Source organism: Hibiscus syriacus, unplaced genomic scaffold (assembly GCF_006381635.1).
Source record: "Hibiscus syriacus cultivar Baekdansim isolate YM2019G1 unplaced genomic scaffold, ASM638163v2 tig00111769_pilon, whole genome shotgun sequence".
Classification (NCBI taxonomy): domain Eukaryota; kingdom Viridiplantae; phylum Streptophyta; class Magnoliopsida; order Malvales; family Malvaceae; genus Hibiscus; species Hibiscus syriacus.
In genome coordinates, this window is record NW_024063172.1 from 2,318,445 (window position 1) to 2,338,122 (window position 19,678).

The window sequence follows — 19,678 nt, forward strand, 5'->3', positions numbered from 1 at the left end:
GTTTGAGCTTAAAGATGAGTGGTATTTGAAGTAGTTTGCACTAGTTTTTATTTTACTTTTAGTACTCCGCCGTTAAAAGCTTTAGTTTTTGTTTCATTTTAGTACTCTCATTCAAAATTTAACGTTAAGCTTTAAAAAAGAATTGAAAGTTTATGTATTAAAACGGACAAAAATGGTAGTTTAGGTACTAAACGCATTAAATTTTAACGGCGGGATACTAAAATGAAATGAAAACTAAACGTCAAGTATGATTTTGAAAAAATTGAAAGTTTATGTACTAAAACGGACGAAAACTGATAGTTTAGATACTATATGAGTAATTTACCCATAAAAATAAGCGATGAAATTTTTTATAGTGACTCAATATTTTTTTTATTAATATGGGGTAAGTACAAGGTAATATTTGTTCAAATATAACTTTCAACCTTTCAACTGAAATATATAATCATTCTCTATCTTTAAATATTCAAATATTTTAATATTTATATTTGAATATCGATAAATTAAATAATATAACACAACATATAAATGAGTGTAGTTTGTATTAAAGTTCATGACAATTCTTATTATTGAGTTCTCAAGTACTTCAAAAGATAACAATTGACAGAGTTCATGACATGGTCTATTAAAGTTTAGGACATGTCTTTGACAACTCAAAAGATCCATATCTTTTGACAGATCCATATCAACACGATCGTCATAGACAATTCTTATTATTGAGTTCTCAAGTATTTCAAAAGATAACAATTAACAGAGTTCATGACATGGTCTATTAAAGTTTAGGACATGTCTTTAACAACTCAAAATTAGTATGTTTGGCCATAAGCTTATCAAAACATCACATTGTTTAGATATGAAGGTTTTTCAAATGTTTAAATATAACATTTGAAAGATACATTCATTAAGTGATCGAAGATAAGATTAATATGTACATCATTGTCATCGTTGTTGTCGTCTACAATAATCCATGCTTGTACTCATGTACATACGTGATTTTAACACATTTTATGTTTCTTTTAATCTAGATAGAAAGTGTAACTTTTTCGTATTTTTATCTCAATTTTTTTTATTTCTTTCATTTTAGTTCAAATTTTAAAAGTTTTGATCAACTTTTATCACGTTAGTAAAAGACACTTTTTACTAAAATCGATATGTAAAAAAAACAAATTTTACTAAAAATGATATGTAAAAAAATACTTTTTATACGTCGTGCCTTCATCTTATATGACACAAAAGAGTTTCAATTCGAAATAAATATAATCTTAACCTTATGAGATTTAATTTTTTTATAGGCGATATTTGAGTAGAAAGGCCGTTTTGAGGTTTGTCGATTGGTGTTGGGGGAGATTCGAAATAAATATAATCTTAACCTTATGAAATTTAATTTTTTTTATAGGTGATGTTTGAGTAGAAAGGCCGTTTTGAGGTTTGTTGAGTGGCGTTGGGGGAGTTGCCACTAGAATGTGACAAGAAATGAAAGGATAGTGAGAGTTTTGTATCGTTGAAGAGAAAGGACAAAAACAGGAAGGACCATCTTGTCCTCTGCAATGCCAACGTAAAATGGAAAGAAATGAAGGGCATCTTACGTTATTTAAAAAACTAAAGGAAAAAAAAAGAGAGAATAGGGGCATCCTTCCCTCTCCATGTGACCGTGTCTTGTTCAGTAGGAAAACATCCATATCTACAACCGCCTTCCCCACCCCCTCTTGCCCAATTGCTCTCCTTCTACTTTGCAAAGTAATATTTTAATCAATGTGAACTATATAGGTATAATGTCAAAAGTAGACCTTAATATTTATCAAAATGGTTCTTTTAGCCCATATTCTTTTTTTAAAAACATTTTTGTCCTTAATGTTTCATTTTAAGGTAAAAAATCCCTTTATGTTTAATTGAATAGTCACTTTAGTCAGTATTATTTTTTCTTGGAGCATTTTGACTCATAATATTCTATTTTAGAGTAAAAGGCCATCCATTAATTGTATGTTAAGTGACAGTTTCTATCCATAGAAGATCATTTTTGCCTCAATGAAATTTTGAGATCAAATTATTATAAAAGATAGATATTAAAGTGATTATTTATTCACATATTATGGTATTTTTTGACATTATACCAATTATATATAGTCTTGTATTATTTTTAGTACCTTATTTTTTTTACAAGTTTATGGGATTTTTTAACCATATTTTACTTTTTTTACATCTTTCTATTTTCTAAAATTGTTTAACGAGATAATGACTACCCTAAAAAAACATGGCAAGAATATATTTTTAATAGTAAAAAGAAACGTAAAAAAAAGAATATCCTTTTTTTAAAAATTTTTGGAGTTAATTAATTACGTTTAGAAAGTGTATCACTTATATAAATATATTAAAAAATTAAAAAAATATTACTCTTTTAATAATCTCAAATTATAAAATATATATATATATATATATATATATATATATATGACTACACGTGGTATATTTGTCGGAAAATGAAATAAAAATAAATGGGTGTACGAAGTAATTTTGAGAATAATCCACGCCGGAAAAAAATTTAGAAAAATAGAGATGTTTTAGAATTATTTTGGGATCTAAGATATTTGTTATAGTCCACATGAAACTCGTCATGTAGACGTGATATGTTCTATAAAATATATTAAACTTAGAACCCATCTTTTGCAGTGAAACAAAATTGTATGGAACTCGTTATATTATCATGACGTGTTTTAATTTTTAAAATTTTATTTTATAACTCATCACCGGGTAATGATTTTCATGTGCATTGTAACAAATATCCTACGTCTCAAAATAATTCTTAAACACCCCTAATTTTGAAATATTTTTTCGCCTGCTCCATATACCCAACAAAGCCGTTCCTATGCTTTTTCATACTTATATTTTATGATTTATGAGCCATACCTAACAATGTACTACTTTGTAATCACCTTAGCGATAAAAAATATGTGTAAAAATCAAATCAAATCAAATTTAATTTTATTAATTATTATAATCATCTTGAGTTTAAAAATGCTTGAATCCAGGAGTGAGTGTTCAATCAAGTCGAGTCAAATTGAGTCAAAATATTTCAAGTTATTCGAGTTGACGAATCTTATTTTACAACTGGAAGCTGACTTGAAATTATTTGAGTCGAGTTAAGTCAAAATTTGAGTTTATTTTTAAATTTAATTATAAATATTTATAATAATATGATATTATTTTATTCTAATTTAAATATATATTTATTCATATTTTTATATGTGAGATACATATATCATACGGAGTCGAGAGACTCAACTCAAACTTGAAAATTAATCAACTAATTACTAAAAATTTTGAGTTATTCTAGTTGTATTTTTTTTAATTGAAAGAGCCTGTTACTTGCCTCCAAAGTTAGGAGGCTGGCGAGTTCATCCGGGGGGGAACTAAAGCAGCACAGACCAAAATGATGATCCGGGGCGAGCTTGGCCATCCTATCAGCAATATTGTTACATGTTCTTGCAATCCAGACAAATTTTGTCGTCCAAGCACGATTCCTCAAGCTCATAATAGCACGTACCAGGGGAATGGAACAATCAGATGCTCCTTCACCATTCACAAGGTTGACCGCTTGGCTGCAATCAGATTGAACTAAAAGCCGTGGAATGCCCAAACTCCAAGAGACAAGTAAGCCTTCGTATATGCCCCAGAGCTCCGTTTGCAGGATTGATGTCGACCCTACGTTCTTCGCGAAGCCTGTAATCCAGTCACCGTTCGAATTCCGGATCACATCACCAATTGCTCCATAATTTTAAGTACCTGTTACCGAACCATCGGTACTTAAGTATAGCCATTCAGGAGGGATCGGTTCTAGGTTGTGCTTCTGACAGGCTGTCTCGGAACATCAGTGGGGGTTCTGAAATGACTCTCATTACACAACGGCCAACAATGGCTTCGATGGATGGCTGAGTCAGCATGCAAGGCAGCACAGTTGAAAACATAGTCATTCCTTTGTTTCCACATTTGCCAAATGAGGGCTATGAAGAAGAAGGACCAAGACGGTTCACCATCACAAAGGGGCTGTTGTGAATTAATATTCTGCAGGATCCATTGTTGGAGGTCGGCGTTAAAACAATTTGCACCGATACTTGGGGGAACAACATGCTGCCATAGATTTTTACTCCGAATACAATCACGCAGCATGTGAAGGACAGTTTCAGAGGTAGAGGCACAAATCGGACAGGAAGCATTGCTGGAGAGAAGTCGTTTATTTCGCTCATGATTAGTCATGATTTTTTCATTGTAAGCAAGCCAAGTGAACAGGCGGATGCATTAGGGCGCAGTGATAGACCAAATCTTCTTTCACGCTACATTCCCATCATTCCATTCATTTTCCTTGAGGGATATGTAAGTAGATCTTACCGTGAATTTGTGATATGGGTTTAAGCTCCAAACCATGGCATCAGATTTGTCATTTATGTCGGGGGGTTTATACTGATGATATGTGGGATAACATTTGTGTGAATTACTTGGGATAAGGCACCAATATCCCACGTGCCATGATCATCAAGGAAGTCCATAACAACATTAGCTCGTTCATAATCGCGGAGGGGGGCTAGTCGAGGTACCCAAACATCGTGCCAAAAACTGATTGAAACACCATTGTCGACTGTCCAGACCATACGAGAAAGAAGCTGGTCCCAGATTTTTTATAGCTCGCTCCATAAATACAAACATTTCAGCCTCACAACAGTTGAGGGATAGGAATCAAGAACCTTGTACTTCTGCCTTAGGAGCCGGACCTAATAGGAGCTACAGTTCGTCAAGATAGAATAGCCAAGCTTCATCAGAAAAGCTTGGTTCTGGTCCAACAGTCTAATTATTCCCAGTCCACCTCTGTCTAGGGGATTACAAAAAGTAGGCCAATTGACAAGGGAGATTTTCTTACCAGTGGATCCCGACCCCCATTTGAAGCATCTAACGGTTGTTTCAATGTGCTCGCACACTCGCTTAGGAAAAGGCATCACTTGCATGAAATACATTAGGATGGACTAGAGGGCAAATTTCGTAAGAGTGATGCGACCTGCCATCGAAAGGGTTCGGGCGACCCAACCATTTAATTTAGCACGAAACTTGTCAAAGATGAAATCAAAGTCCGCAACTTTCATGCGATTATGAAGAACCGGGATGCCAAGATATTTCCCCATTGAATCAACTTCTTGAAATCCAAGGCAAGATTGAATTGCAGCTCTCCAAGCAACAGATGTGTTAGGAGATAAGTATATATGCGTCTTGTGCTTGTTAACTTTGTGCCCAGAGAAGTGGCAGAATTGGGATAGAATTCTCTCAATAATATTTGCATGCTCAAGATAGGCTCTCGCATAAAGCATAAGGTTGTCAGCGAAAAATAAATGAGAGACGGAAAGGCCATTGCGAGTAGAAGAGAAAACCTTCTAGTGGCCATCTTCAACACATTTGTGTATACTACGCCCGAGTCTCTCCATAGCAAGAACAAAGAGATAGGAAGATAGAGGATCTCCTTGATGGACACCACTCTCTGGATGAAAAATAGGCGTGTTCTCGACATTCCACTGAAATTGCATTGAGATCGAGGTAATACAGTGCATTATGGTACGGATGAGATTGGAAGGGAGACCTATTTCTATAAGCGAATCCCGAATGAAGTACCATTGAAGGCGATCAAAAGCTTTTTCGAGATCTACCTTGATTGCTATCCAGCCTTGTTTGGTCTTGTTATGATGCATAGAATGTACGATCTCTTGATTGATGACAATGTTTTCAGTGATCGAACGGCCAGAGATGAAACTTTTTTGATTCGACATGATTAAAAAAGGCATTACGTGCTTCAAACGTCGAACAATAATATTTGTGATGAGCTTGTACATGACCGTACAAAGACTGATGGGACGAAAGTCGACAAAGGTTTCAGGCGCATCAGATTTAGGAATTAGGACAAGCACAGTTCTGTTTAAGACTTTTTTGACCATTTTACAAACAGAAACTGCCACAATTCTCCAATGCTTTTGGAAAAATTCAGCATGAAGGCGTCATGGCCGGGGGCCTTCAGAGGAGCCATTTCTTTTAAGGCATCAAAGATTTCACTATTTCAGCATCGATTGGGATGGAAGATAAAAGAGCCAGAAGATGCGCCGAGATTGAGGGAAAGCATCCAGAGACTGGACATTTACCTAGCGCTTGATCATCGCAAGCGTAGATATTTTGGAAAAATCTTACTGCTTCGGCTTGTAATTCCACGGGATAACGGCAGCAATCACCATAAGACAGTTTGAGTGCAAAGATTTTATTTCTTTGCTTACGATGCAAAGCCTTCATGTGGAGATAATTCGTGTTTCGATCTCCTTGCGTAATCCAATCAGTTATTGAGTATTGTTTCCATAGAGTTTCCTCTTGGTCGAGAAGCTGTTCCAATTCAATGAGAAGTTCAGCTTCAAGATTAACTAGGAAATTCGAATGATGTCTATTGAGGCTTTTATGGACCCCGAAGTTTTGCCATAACAATCTTCCTTTTTGTGCCAATATATCCAAAAACCTCCTTGTTCCAAGTATAAGCAGCATTTGTAAAAGCAGATATAGAGTCAAAAAGAGATTCACCATTTACCCAATTATCCTCAACCATCCGACTGAAGTCGTCATGCTTAAGCCAACCAGAGAAATATCTGAATTGGGTAACACTGGAGGTTTTGGAAGAGCTCCCCACACAGAAGAAAAGCGGTCCATGGTCTGATCGCATGCGGTAGAGATGGTGGGTGAAACTAAGCATATTGATGTGAGGTTTCACAAGATTAAAGAGTTGATTTTATTTAGAGAGATTATTAAATAATGTTCATACTATTGAGAATACAATTGATATGTTAATCAAGCCAATTACTACGGACAAGTTTATGCATTTTTTGGACTTGTTGAATGTTACGGTTGTTAGAGAAACGTGATAGCTCAACCCACTTTGATGTTCGGTAAACTCCCGATTTTCTATTTCATCTTCTAGGAGACAGGATATTCGTTAAGGTAGAGATTTGTTAGGTATAAGCCATACCTAACATAAATCAATTATATTTTACAAATTTAATTAGAGATTTTGGATTTAGGGTACGGGGTAATTTTGGTAATTATATCAGAGTTGTTTTTATATTATGTAATTAAAACCTAATTGTTATTATTATTATTGCTAATAATAAGAAAACGACCACTCATCGCACCTGAAGACGTAGGCACCTTAAGACATAGGCATCTTGTCGAACCTCGTTAAATATTGTGTTATTTATTTTCTTTTCTATTCGTTTATTTTCTGTGTTATTTAGTCTGATTTTTCAATAATATATCATAAAAAATGAAATGGAAATTTATTTTACTCATATTTAATTTCAAATATATTTGAATTATCAATTTAATCACATTTCATAATGATTTATTTTGATGAGAATATAATTTTACTTATAATATCTTTAGAAAAAGAAAATAGAAGCCATTGATAACCTTTGTTGTGGATTAGTCAAATGCTACAAATAGATTTTGGGCAATCTCAAAGAGATCCGATCCGTAGATCGCAAAAGAGAATTCAACCAATTGAATTAATCAAACGGTCCACGAATTTTCTCACAATTTCCCCTTCTCTCTTCTTTCTAAAAAAAACGGAGTATAAATCAAAAGAAAGAAACGCTTCTTTCTCTCTGTGTTGGCGTAAGCAATGGAGCAGAAAAGCTGACGCTATATTTTCTCAGGAAAAACGAGAGAAAAGGGAAGAAAAATAATTGGGCTTTGAATTCAAATGCTTTTTCAGTTTATCGGAGCTTCTCTTTTCATTTTCTTCGATAAATTATCCGATATTTTATTTTCAAAATCTTAGGCAAGGTTCCTAACATTTTTCTCTAATTATTGTTTCCATATTTTCTCAATTAGGAATTTGTTTTGCTGTTAATTTATCTTGATTCTGAAAAATTAAGAATGATTTTTTTATTCTTGTTGTTGATCAATGGGTCGATTTAATTTTCTTAAACAATTGCATAGATATTGAAATTTTACTTGTTTTCGGTTGACGTTAAGGCATTCTGAAAGTATTATGCTAATAACGTCTCGGATCATCAAATTTATTACTGGAAATGTAATGTTTGGTTTACACTAATCATGATCCTTTGAAAATCTCGATTTTTTTTTGGTTTACTTGCATTCATTTTTCGTATATTTATCATTCGAAATCTTTCGTAAGGTTCCTATGTTTTTCTCTAAATTTTTTTTTCTGTTCAAGGCTTTAATTTCCTGGTTATCTATCGTGATTCTGCAAAACTAAAAATGTTTTTCGTTTTCTTTTCCTATGGTTCATCAATGTATTGATTGAATTTGCTTGAATAATAGCTTAATATATAAAATTTTGTTGAGGTCAAGTAATGATGAAAATATTATGCTAATAGCATCTTGAGTTATCAAAATTGAAAATTATAACGGGAAATGTAATATCTCTCTACCTTTATCTTGATTATTTAAAAAGTTGAATTATTTTGCTTGGATTTTTATTTATGAGTAGTTTTAGTTTACTTTGGTATGAATGATCCTTTCTTCTGAAAGCCTTGCTAGTGCTTAATGTCGTATTGCGCCATACTTTGCTCTTTTAGGATCTTGCTTCTTTTGTTTATGTTGCAGTGACCTCACATAGTGATTTTATTGATACATTGTAATAAATGAAATCTTTTGTATGCTATGGTTGATTTGTTGTCTAGTTATGCAATGTTGTAGCCATGTTATAACTTCATAGTAATTACATACATGCTACGGCTCTCCCTGAAATTTCATGGCACGTGTATTGTTGGCTTGATTAGTATGATTGATTTTGCACATTATTCTGTGACAGCTTTTGTGTATAAAGAGGGAATAAAGTTGGTAGATTTGTTGTAGCTTTTGCAGTGCCAAGTGTTTTAAGTTGCTTGGCACAGCTTACAAAGTCTAGAGAGGGGAAACTGTATAGATTTAAAAAGTCTATTAGCGATCTACGCTTTTATACCTTCTAATTGGATCGCCAGAGTTAGATGGGCATTTCCTCTCCAAAAGAATGCACACAGCAAACTGACCAATATCCATTGCTAATGGATCGTGTGGAAAACCATAATGATCAGGAGCATATAATTGACATCATGAGGCATGGTGGCTCTTCATCAAGCAGGTCTCATGATGAGCAATCTTTGGGAGTGGACTTGAGACAGAGTGAAGATAGGCCGTCAATCAGCTCACAAACTCCCACAAATCGGGTGTCTTTTGACTTACAAAGATTAAACTCAAGGACTGCATCATTCCCGAGGAATAGTGATGGGTATGGCCGTCATCGCAGGAACCCTTTAAATTCAGGATTATGGATATCTGTTGAGTTAGTTGTCACTCTCAGTCAGATTATAGCATCTGTTGTTGTTCTATCATTGTCAATAAATGAAAAGCCACAAGCTCCGTTGTTTGCATGGATTGTTGGTTATGCAGTTGGTTGTGTTGCAACACTTCCTATTCTTTATTGGCGCTTTCTGAACCGCAATCGGGTTAGTGAGCAAGATGTATCACACTCGCATCAAGATTCTCCTCTTGGCAATCCCGATGAGTCTACGACATATACACCTATCTCAGTTACTCAAGCTTCAGACGAGGGGAATAATGGGAACACTGAATCAGCAACAGGGAACACTCAGATTGCAGGAACCTCAAGCACAAGGTGTGCTTCCATTTATTTTTTACATCTACTTTTGGGTTAAAAATCTCCTCATTGTTCTAACTTTATACACAATAAAGTTATAGAGTGGATTAGAAAATACTTTGCATCATAAACTTCCTTGGATTTATCTTTATTGATGAATATGGTAATTAATAGTATATTTTATAGCAGTATTAAAAGATGTTTTGGTTCCCTCTATTTTTTGGTTGATTTCGTGTAGAATCATTGTTGGACAAAGGTTTAGCTCTTGTTATAGTATCTCAGAAGTTTCTGTACACCATATTATCATTTAGATGTCACTGATTGAAGATTTGGCATCAAATGTCCAGGCTCAATGGATTAGTTGAACATTGGAAGATGGCCCTAGATTGTTTTTTTGCTGCATGGTTTGTTATTGGCAGTGTTTGGATATTTGGAGGCCATGCATCTCCTTCTGATGCTCCCAAACTGTACAGGTATGACGTGGACCAAATCTTGATTATTCTGCTTTGACTGAGAATCACAATTTCTTAACGGTTAGTGAACTGTCTATTGGTTTCATTGCAGACTATGTGTTGTGTTCCTTACTTTTAGCTGTATCGGATATGCAATGCCATTCATCCTATGTGCAACCATTTGTTGCTGCCTGCCTTGCATAATTACTATCCTTGGTGCTCGGGAGGATTTTTCATCAACTAGAGGAGCCACCAAGGAATCTATAAATGCATTGCCAATCTACAAGTTTAAATCCAAGAAAACTGGAACCGTCGATGATGAGGAAGATTCAGCTGGTGAAGGTGGAATCCTGGTTGCTAGGACAGAAAAGGAACGTGTGATATCAGGAGAAGATGCGGTAAGTTTAATGCTAAGAATTTGCTGACAGATTACTGGTCTTTACATGTAAACTGCACCCTCTTGAACATGCATTTCTAGAACTAGCTAATTCTATATATAATGATCTTTCGGAGCATCTAGGGTAGTTTTGTCTCTTTTAGTTTAACTTGCTGAATTGAACCCTTAGTTGCTCTACCTTATGAAGTACAATTCTGGTTAGCTATGCTCTAAAACTGTAGAACTTATTGAGTTGAAGTTGATGATCATTTTTGTTGGATTCATTCGATAAATGTGGTGTATTAATCGTGATATGGTTATTTGAGTATTTTTGGATGTCTTTAGGAAAATAATGCAGCTAACTTAGTTGGGGTATTGCAGACTTGTTGCATTTGCTTAGTAGACTACGTTGATGAAGACGAGCTGAGGGAGCTGCCATGCCAGCATGTCTTCCATGTAGAGTGTGTAGACAAGTGGTTGAAAATCAATGCAACTTGTCCGCTATGTAAAAGCGAGATTGGTGAATGCGTTGGTGCTCCACCATTGGCTGGAGAGATGAATCAATGAAAGCACAGGAAGAGGATGGGCAAGGGAACACTTGAGGAGGGGACTGTATCTTCAATGCTTTTGGTGCTCAACTCCCGCTGCTGTTGCAATTTATGTGATCGTTAACGTGACATGCAAAAACCTTGAAGAGCAATACTTGGTTCCGTGAATTCTTGCGCTTTAAGCTCAAGTTGAACGTCGGCAAAGAGACAGTATCCCATGCACCAGCTCGTATACACAGCGAGTATATTATGAAAAAAGGTTTGTAGTTCTATGTAAATAACACAGATTGTTTCACATTTCTTTTTCCCTAAACTATTTTTGCCATGAAATTTGCTTTTATTGCTCAACGCCATATTGCCTTTACCATCTTGTAAACAAACCTGAATCGTCTTAAATCTATTGATGGTACTTGAGGCCTCTGCTGCTTTACAATTAAACTTACTGCTCTCATCATTACAACATGAGTAACAATATATAGTACTAACCATTTTTACCTAATTCAGAAATCCTCAATCCATAATCCATTGATTCAGAATCTATCGAGTAGCTTCAGTAGATTGCATGTACACTGTCATAGACTAAGAAACAAGATTTCAGAACCATTACCCAAAAATTCTCTATATGGCCAAACCCCCAAGTTTTGGGGCACAGCCATGGAGCCACAGACCTACTAAACCAAATGGGTGAGGAAATTAAAAGGGAATATATATATCTTCAACCCTAAAATCATAACTGCAAATAAATTATACACATTTGCAAAGGAATGCCTTTGACAGCTAACACAATATTCTCTTTCCCAGCAGCAGCTGCAAAGGCACTCTTTGCAGTGTAAAACTAACGGGATTCAATCCACCAGTACAAACACATTGAGCTCTGATGTCACTCGGCGCACATAAGCATTACCATCTTCAAATGGTAAGGTTCTTAAATGCTTCCAGCTTTCCATTTGATGCGACTGAATTTTCACCTTCACCGATTTCAGGATGGCTTGCACCACCATTCACAGTGGTATTGCTGTCCAGATTGTTCAGTGAGTTGTGCACAGCAGAGCTGCGACTACCTTCAAAGTAGGTGGAGTAAGGGAAGTACTCCGCACATCTCACTTTCCATCCTGCAGTTAAAGCTAAAGTTATCATGCCAAAATCATTAATTCTTTACATTAAACAAATTGTCTTTCACCAGTTGCAGAACAAACTATCAATACCACCAGATCTGCAAATATCCACTATCTGTATAACAATTTGTCATATATAATCAAGGTCTGACGACTCTTCTAATGAAAATGTGCAAAAGGATGCAGACCAAACACGAGTCAGCATATGAGAATGGAAACAAGAAATATCAAAACCTAAGCAGATAGCTACTACAAACTGTCTACAGAAGTTTATGGCAGTGTCTACAAACAGGGTATAATCAGAGAATCTCGAAAACATAAGAAAAACACTGAATAATGTTGAAACCGTATATATAAAGAAAAGACATAATTTAACATATTAAATTTGGACAGCTAATCCTACTATATATAATAAAAGTATGCCAAATTTTCAATACCATTAAGATACTTTCCAAAACACTTGAGAAAATAACATAGCAATTAATTCCAGTTGTTAATGGAGTCGTCAAAATTTTTGTGAACCCCTATTTCTGGAGAAATATACCTACTCAAAGCAGCATCTTGCTCAATAAGAACTTTGTCTAAGAGTTTATGGACTGCAATACAGTCCTTAAGTTTCCACTCCATTACGGGTCCAAATGCTCCATTCCTGGATAAGATAAGAGAAACAATTAATTTCTTGAGCAAGTTGCTTGGCATGGAATCAACATCAAAAGGTCACAAAAGTTGATACACTAAAAGCATTATGTTGGCATGACTTTATTGGATGAATCTTCAATTAACTTAACAGCTTCGATTTTCCTAGCAGGTTCCAAGATATTCAACATTTCTGCAACTGCCACTCTATGCATCAAAGAATCTGCAGAACAAAGACGTGTATATTGAACAATTATACAAACTACCTCATGGAGCCTAAAATACATCACATCAAGTAATCACAATACCTTCATGTTTACCAAGGAAAACTTTGTTTGCCTCACTAAGAGTTTTGTTCTGCAATTGACAGCAGAAATATCATATAAAAAATTTAATGCATCATGGATCAAAACGTCAAAACAGTAATACTAATAATAAAAAGAAATTCCAGTTGGTAGAATAACTATCATAAGGCCATTTCAAAGAGAACCTGATAGATGGGTGCTCGGCTTCCAAAACACTCCTAACAAGCTTTTCTGCATCAGTCACTGGAGCAGGCATCGAGTCCACCTTATGGAAAAATTTAATCTGTGCATTGCATTAAATTCAAATGAGAAGCATAATGGCTAGATGATCGTTCTATCCAAGTCAAAAAAAAAAAGTATTTGTCCATGATGGTGCACAATAATTATAATGCAAAATAGCAGATGTCAAATACCAAGCAGCGATGCGAATCCGGATTCTCAGCATCCAACCTTAACAGTTGCTTCACAGCCTTCACAAGAAAGAAAATAAAAGCAACACATTCATTAATATGAGATCTTGAACTAATAAAAGGACAACTGAGAAAAACCATCGTTCTTCAACAAACAAAAGTACAATGAAGAGAAGTACACTCATTTCAGTTCTTGGAAAATAAATATACCTCAAAGGCAAGCAAAATCTTCTGTTTTCTCATATTTGCTTCAAAAGAGAGCAAGTGTGTCTCCAAAGAATCAGGTGAGTGCTTCTGAAGCAATTTCAAATACTTAGATGTTTCTGCCAAGGGATCCTCCGTCTATAAAAGTCACATTAAACAGAGCCGTAGCTTAATAGGCAGTAAAGAAACGTGTCTATACAACACAAAAGGCCTTCAATCAGGTATCTGAAACATAACACGAGATAATAATAGGTAACCTTCAATAACTTTTCTCCATGAGGATCTGGATCTACAGATTTAATATGTCGTTTCCCAAACTTGGAGTTGCCACTGGCACTTGATTCTTCATTTTTCTCCTCTGCCTCCTGAAATAAAGCTGAGCTTTAGATGAAATCATTAAAGAGAATTAATCAATAATCATGGAAACAAACTGATATACTTCCTTAGCTCGTTCTTCATATGTCTCAAGTTTAATTCATGTTTAAATGGAGTAGTTTGGAAAAATCCTATACAAAATTTAATAAGTTATGTTATCAATATTATTGTATCAAGCTACTAAAATAGATGTGAAATTATTATTATTATTATTTTAAATAATTTAAGGTGATTATAAGATAATATATATATTTTTTAAAATTAATCATTGATATTTTACTCACATAGAAAAGCGGTGTTTGAACTCATGACTATTAAGAAAAACAACACTCTCATTAATCACCGAAATCCCTTGAAAAAAGCAAAGTTGTAGATTGAAGATTAAAAAGTTCGCTTTCTTTTTATAAAAGCCACTGATTTTATTCAAAATAGGGAATATCCTAAATTACAATAAAGATTTACAATCATAATATTAAATTAAGCGTATAATTAGAATAATTTCCTATAATTATTGAAATAAAACTAGCAACTTAAGATCATATAAAGATCATACAAGGAAAAATGAATACCTAACCAAGAAACTCGAACAAAGATAGATGTAAATAGATGTGATCGCGTCGAAAAACAAACCACAAAAGGGAATTAATCTACTGAAAGACCACATACAACCCACAAACCAGATTTGAGCGACGAGAAAAGCTATCCATGAACGCATAACGAGTATCCAAAATCAATCTTAGGGTCCAAAGTAAGGAAAATCAACAATATACCAAATAAGTATCATCTTGATCAGTCGAGAAGATGCCAAATCAACCCTAAAAAAGATAACTGGAAATAACAACCAAACGATATAAAAACATTCCAAAAGACAAAAAAATGTGTCCTCCGGAGATACATATTAAAAATTAAAAAAAATGACAATAAATAATATTAACGATGAGCAATCAATATTAAAATTATCACCGTGGATTAATAAAAATGAAAAGAAAAAGAAACAAACCGAAAATTTCACTTCTTCCTTCACCGGTAATTGCTAAATTATATTTTATGATTTGAAAGTCATAATGCATTAACTAGTTTTATTTATGATGAATTTCCATTTAGTTCACATGTATGTATGTGTTTATCATGCCAAATTAGTTATACGAATAAACAACTTTATCATTGAGATTATATGAATATGTTTGCTTAGCCATCACATCACATATGATCGTAAACGACACGTGTAATAATATGAAGCATAGCACTCTATATCATGAATTAAATTGATATTATGATAAGATTATTTGATAAAATAATTTTGTATAATCGTGAAACCCATAAAATCATATAAAAAGGTGCACCATATGATCAATCCACCACTACCGTCATGCTTCCACCTCCAATCCTTTCCCCATTGTTCCATACTTGCCGGTGTCCCAACACATTGTTCCATCTCCAGACTGATTTAAATATATAATTCAAACTTTTATCTCTATTTTATTAAAATTAATTAAAATTATGTAATTTACAGTTTAAAATTTGTACCATATAAAAAATCATCAGGGGAAAAACATTATTCTTTTATTAGATTTTCTCTAATTAATTCGGGGATTTGTGAGGTTTTTTTTATTCATCTTCTTTATTTATTAAATATTTTTATGTCTCTTATTTTATTTATTTATTTATCATTAATTTATGAATTACATAAATTAATCACTTCATAATTTATTAAAATTTTATATTATTAATTGAAATATTTTCTTATGTATTATAAACAGATTTTAATATAAATAATAAAATAGTTTAAGAACTAATTATTAAAACATAAAATCTAATTGTAATCATCCAATGTTTAAAGAAAGCGGTGAGAGAAGCTGTAAATAAATTTGCAAACAGAAAATAGAGCGCCGTATAGCCCACAGTAACCATAACTCGTCTGAGCCAAATCCCATATCATTCGAATCCCGCGCAGTTTCTGATTTTCAAATAACAAACTCAAAACTCCCCCTTCCAAAAGTTGCAGTCTCCACTCTCTTCAGACTCGACCGAGTCAACACTCGGACCAATCTCAATCCCATCAACTCAAAGAAATGCCTCTCCAAACTCTCCCTTCGGATCCGCTAGAGTCCTATTCGGGTCTCTCGCTCTTCCCTCGGACCTTCGCTTCCTTTCCAAACCCTCTTCCACCTCACGACTCGGCCGATCTTCAACTCTCTCACGGTTTTCTCAAATCCATGGTTTCTCCTCTTCTTTTGTTTCTTGAATTTTGTTCCTTGCCCTAAAAATACTTTACTATTGTTTTGCACTATAAGAAAAATACCAGCCTAGTGATTTGATTTTTTTTTGGATAAATTTTCAGCCGGTGCGAAGTCCTAATAAGCTCCTAGAGCAAGCCAAAGCGATTGTAGATAATAGTCCAGAGCTCTTGAAGTTGGAAGTGTCTAGCTCTGATGCTGAACTTATGGAACATCCTCGTGAACGGAGACCGGCTTTAGGTCGTAAACGACCTCGTTTCTCTTTGAAAGATAACTCAAGGTTAATCTTATTTGAAACTGCTTTTTTTCTTGATTTTATTTTAGTTTGGTGGTAACGTATGTTGAATTTCATTGCATTTCTTCAATTTTTTATAGTCAGCCTGCTGTGAATTTGGAACCGAGTTTAGACATGGATAAATTGACAGATCCCGAAGAATTCTTTGTGGCATTTGAAAGGGCTGAGAGTAAGCTCGATTTCATTTTTGTTTTATCGGTAAATATAATCTGCTAATATATCTATGAACATAGCTTTTCCATGTTTTTATGTATTGTTTTATATAGATGCCAAAAGAGAGATAGAGAAGCAGACAGGCACTGTTCTGATGGATTTGGATCAGAATAATCCATCCATGTTTGCACGGCCTCGTCGTCCTGGATTGATGCGGTTTGATCAATGTTTCTTGTTATCAAATTTCTGCTGTATACTTGTATTCAATTTTTTCTTTGGCATACTTGTATCTAACATAGCCTTATAAATTTATGTTCAGGAGATCAGTTAAATATAAGCATGGCTATTCTACTGCTTTCTCCCCTGTGGAAAGCTTTGAGGAGGAAATTCCCAGTCCAGTTTGCAATTTGCAACCAGAAAATTCTGACCCGAATGTTGAATTACAAGAGAAGGAATTGAGTGGTAAGTCAGGAAAGGTTGATTTGCCCTAATGTTTTACTTTATTATGTCTCTGTTATCCCATTCTTGATGTCTTATTTGAAAGACTAAAACTGACTTGCCATATAAATTGATTTTTGTATATGTTTGTGTTCATTATGTTTCAAGTTACCCCTGCTATGTGCATGCAATAACATAATGCTATGTGCTCTGTCTTAGTGGCCAACGTAGAGAACAAGGTTAGTGAACTTTTGGACCATTTACTTACCAGTACATGCGATGGGGATGACACAGTTAATCTTCTTCAAGAGCGGTTGCAGATCAAACCTCTTGATCTAGAGAATATATGCCTTCCTGACTTGCAAGATATTCGAAAGATTGATTTGAAGGTTTCCAGAGAAAGCTTGGCAAAGCCTAGAAACTCGCTATCGGACATAGAAAGTTTGATGAAAGGGTTCAGCAGAAGGACACGGAAACAAAATCCTGAAACTTCAGATAATCACTTAGCTTCTCCCATTCCACCAAGAAGTCCATTGGCTTCTATTTCATTGCTGAAGAAACAGCTATTGCAGTCTGATGTTCTAACTGATCCATTTTCAACTGATGATGCTAATCGATCACAAGTGAGAAATGCATCTGGCATTGAAAGTAACAGTAAACAATCTGATCAGGTTATTATAGAGAAGGAACCTAGCGTGTCTGACAATAATGATAGACAAACACCACAACAGCAGCCAGAAAGTTCAATTCTTAATTTAGCTTCTCCTACACCTCCAAGAAATCCATTCGCTTCAGTATCATTGCAGCAAAAACAGTTGTTGCAGTCAGATCCAGAATGCAATGCTTTATCAACTGATAATATTGATCAATCACCTGTGGGAATTGCATCTCTTATTGAAAGTGTCAATAAACAATCTATTCAGGCTGGTGAAATGGATCTTGACAAGTCTCATCTCCTAAGGTCTCCATTATTAGAAGCAAATCGAATTGCGACTACTTATGCAAGCTCTGAGCTCAATGGGGGAGACTTTGCTGGTTTCTTTGACAAATTTGTAAATGATAATGCAAGGTTTGATTCTGGTATAAATGCATCTAGTGGATCTCAGACCAACTTAGAGAATAACAGTTTAAGAAGGCCTGAAACTGAATCAGATAGTCATACAATCCAACCAAATGAATTTGGAATGGTGAGCTTTCCTATCAGTTTTTCGAGAGAGTCATTTGCAGCTTAGTGGAAATATTTGTTTCTGATTGTTATACTCTGAGGTATTGTAACAAAATGCAGGGGGAAGATATACCACTGGAAGCAGTTGTTTCTTCTCAGATCCAAGTTGACGTGGAAGGTTCAACCATTGATAACTCAGGTGCCATTCAGACAGAGTCGCGTATGAATATTTTCTCTTTTTTCAATGAGATATTGTTGTGGGATGGTGAACGAATGACTGATACTAAAATGTCTGAATTATAAAGTTTATCTTTTTGTTGCATATTAGCATACTTATCATCTTTCAAAGTTGTTTTATTATGATTTTTGCGAACTAGAAAGAAAGTTTTTTCCTTATTAGCCTTTTTCCTTTTAGCACCTATAAATGTATGGATGCATGGAGAATGCCGAGTGGTATTATGAGCTTTATCACGGTTTTCATTTCCTTTACTTTTAGGTTATGTCTCTCCTTTTATTTTCTGATTATGCGATGGGAAATAAACCTGAGTTTCAGTTGACAGTCCATGAAAACTCTTGCTGCTTATGCTAGTTGCTAATGTATTAAAGATCTAGTGCTTTTGGGTGGTCTTACCTGTTAATGTACTGGGGGGTTTGTTCCACCGAGAGATCTTCAAGTAACTGCTGCAAGATGTAGAATTTTAAGATGCCTATCCTAAAGCCTTCCATACTCATGCTCTGACCATTTGTCAACTTTCCGGAAGCCTTGCTGATTATTGTCAGAGGGGATCTCCTATTTTCATGCTTTGCCTTGTATTAGCCAGTGAAGACTAATTTCCTTGTACTATTGAAAAAACAAATTGCATTAGAGATGCAAATTTATATTTGATATACCCATTTAACTGATTAGTTTAACATATACAGCACATTGCTGGTTGTGTTATAAATCAGAAATCCCATCTTATAGTCCAAAGATAGTTCAGGCAGTAATTTTCTGCCTTTGAAGTATAACCTAATTTGAGCCAATTTTACCTGTTGTTTTGCTTTAAATAAATTATCGTTAAAATATATTTTTAAAATCTAATATTGTCGGATTCGAACTGTGACATTCACATTCCTGTGCGGTAGATTATAAATTTCTTCTTTTAGTTGCCTTGGACGTGGTACATCTTGAATCAGATTTATCTTAATCATTGATATGCTTTTGATTGTTTCTATTTGTTAATTTCCTTTGTGTACATTTCCATTCCTCTAACAGATGAATCTAATCCTGCTATTGATGAGGACCACTCTATGAATGGA

General features: G+C 34.6%; 5 protein-coding genes across 5 annotated transcripts; 2 read left to right on the plus strand and 3 right to left on the minus strand.

Moving 5' to 3' along the window:
- The first annotated feature begins 8,831 nt into the window (after positions 1–8,831).
- Positions 8,832–11,464, plus strand: LOC120169505 (E3 ubiquitin-protein ligase At1g63170-like). Its single transcript, XM_039177634.1, has 4 exons — positions 8,832–9,688; positions 10,018–10,143; positions 10,235–10,520; positions 10,880–11,464. Exons 1-4 carry the CDS (start codon positions 9,021–9,023, stop codon positions 11,063–11,065), a joined length of 1,266 nt encoding a protein of 421 aa, XP_039033565.1. The 5' UTR covers positions 8,832–9,020; the 3' UTR covers positions 11,066–11,464.
- A 218-nt stretch (positions 11,465–11,682) lies between these two features.
- Positions 11,683–12,804, minus strand: LOC120169399 (N-terminal acetyltransferase A complex auxiliary subunit NAA15-like). The gene is made up of 2 exons (XM_039177535.1): positions 12,710–12,804; positions 11,683–12,158 (listed from the first exon to the last, which is right to left on the minus strand). The coding sequence occupies exons 1-2, from the start codon at positions 12,786–12,788 to the stop codon at positions 11,956–11,958; spliced, it is 282 nt and encodes a 93-aa protein (XP_039033466.1). The 5' UTR covers positions 12,789–12,804; the 3' UTR covers positions 11,683–11,955.
- A 60-nt stretch (positions 12,805–12,864) lies between these two features.
- On the minus strand, positions 12,865–13,682 carry LOC120169566 (N-terminal acetyltransferase A complex auxiliary subunit NAA15-like). Its single transcript, XM_039177684.1, has 4 exons — positions 13,516–13,682; positions 13,288–13,385; positions 13,106–13,164; positions 12,865–13,020 (listed from the first exon to the last, which is right to left on the minus strand). The coding sequence occupies exons 1-4, from the start codon at positions 13,651–13,653 to the stop codon at positions 12,905–12,907; spliced, it is 411 nt and encodes a 136-aa protein (XP_039033615.1). The 5' UTR covers positions 13,654–13,682; the 3' UTR covers positions 12,865–12,904.
- On the minus strand, positions 13,678–15,526 carry LOC120169865 (N-terminal acetyltransferase A complex auxiliary subunit NAA15-like). The gene is made up of 4 exons (XM_039177948.1): positions 15,457–15,526; positions 14,156–14,169; positions 13,974–14,081; positions 13,678–13,854 (listed from the first exon to the last, which is right to left on the minus strand). Exons 1-4 carry the CDS (start codon positions 15,524–15,526, stop codon positions 13,699–13,701), a joined length of 348 nt encoding a protein of 115 aa, XP_039033879.1. The 3' UTR covers positions 13,678–13,698.
- A 487-nt stretch (positions 15,527–16,013) lies between these two features.
- LOC120169595 (centromere protein C-like) lies at positions 16,014–18,541 on the plus strand. The gene is made up of 8 exons (XM_039177708.1): positions 16,014–16,310; positions 16,433–16,608; positions 16,704–16,792; positions 16,890–16,992; positions 17,096–17,238; positions 17,434–18,267; positions 18,300–18,401; positions 18,500–18,541. Exons 1-7 carry the CDS (start codon positions 16,164–16,166, stop codon positions 18,308–18,310), a joined length of 1,503 nt encoding a protein of 500 aa, XP_039033639.1. The 5' UTR covers positions 16,014–16,163; the 3' UTR covers positions 18,311–18,401; positions 18,500–18,541.
- The last annotated feature ends 1,137 nt before the right edge of the window (positions 18,542–19,678 follow it).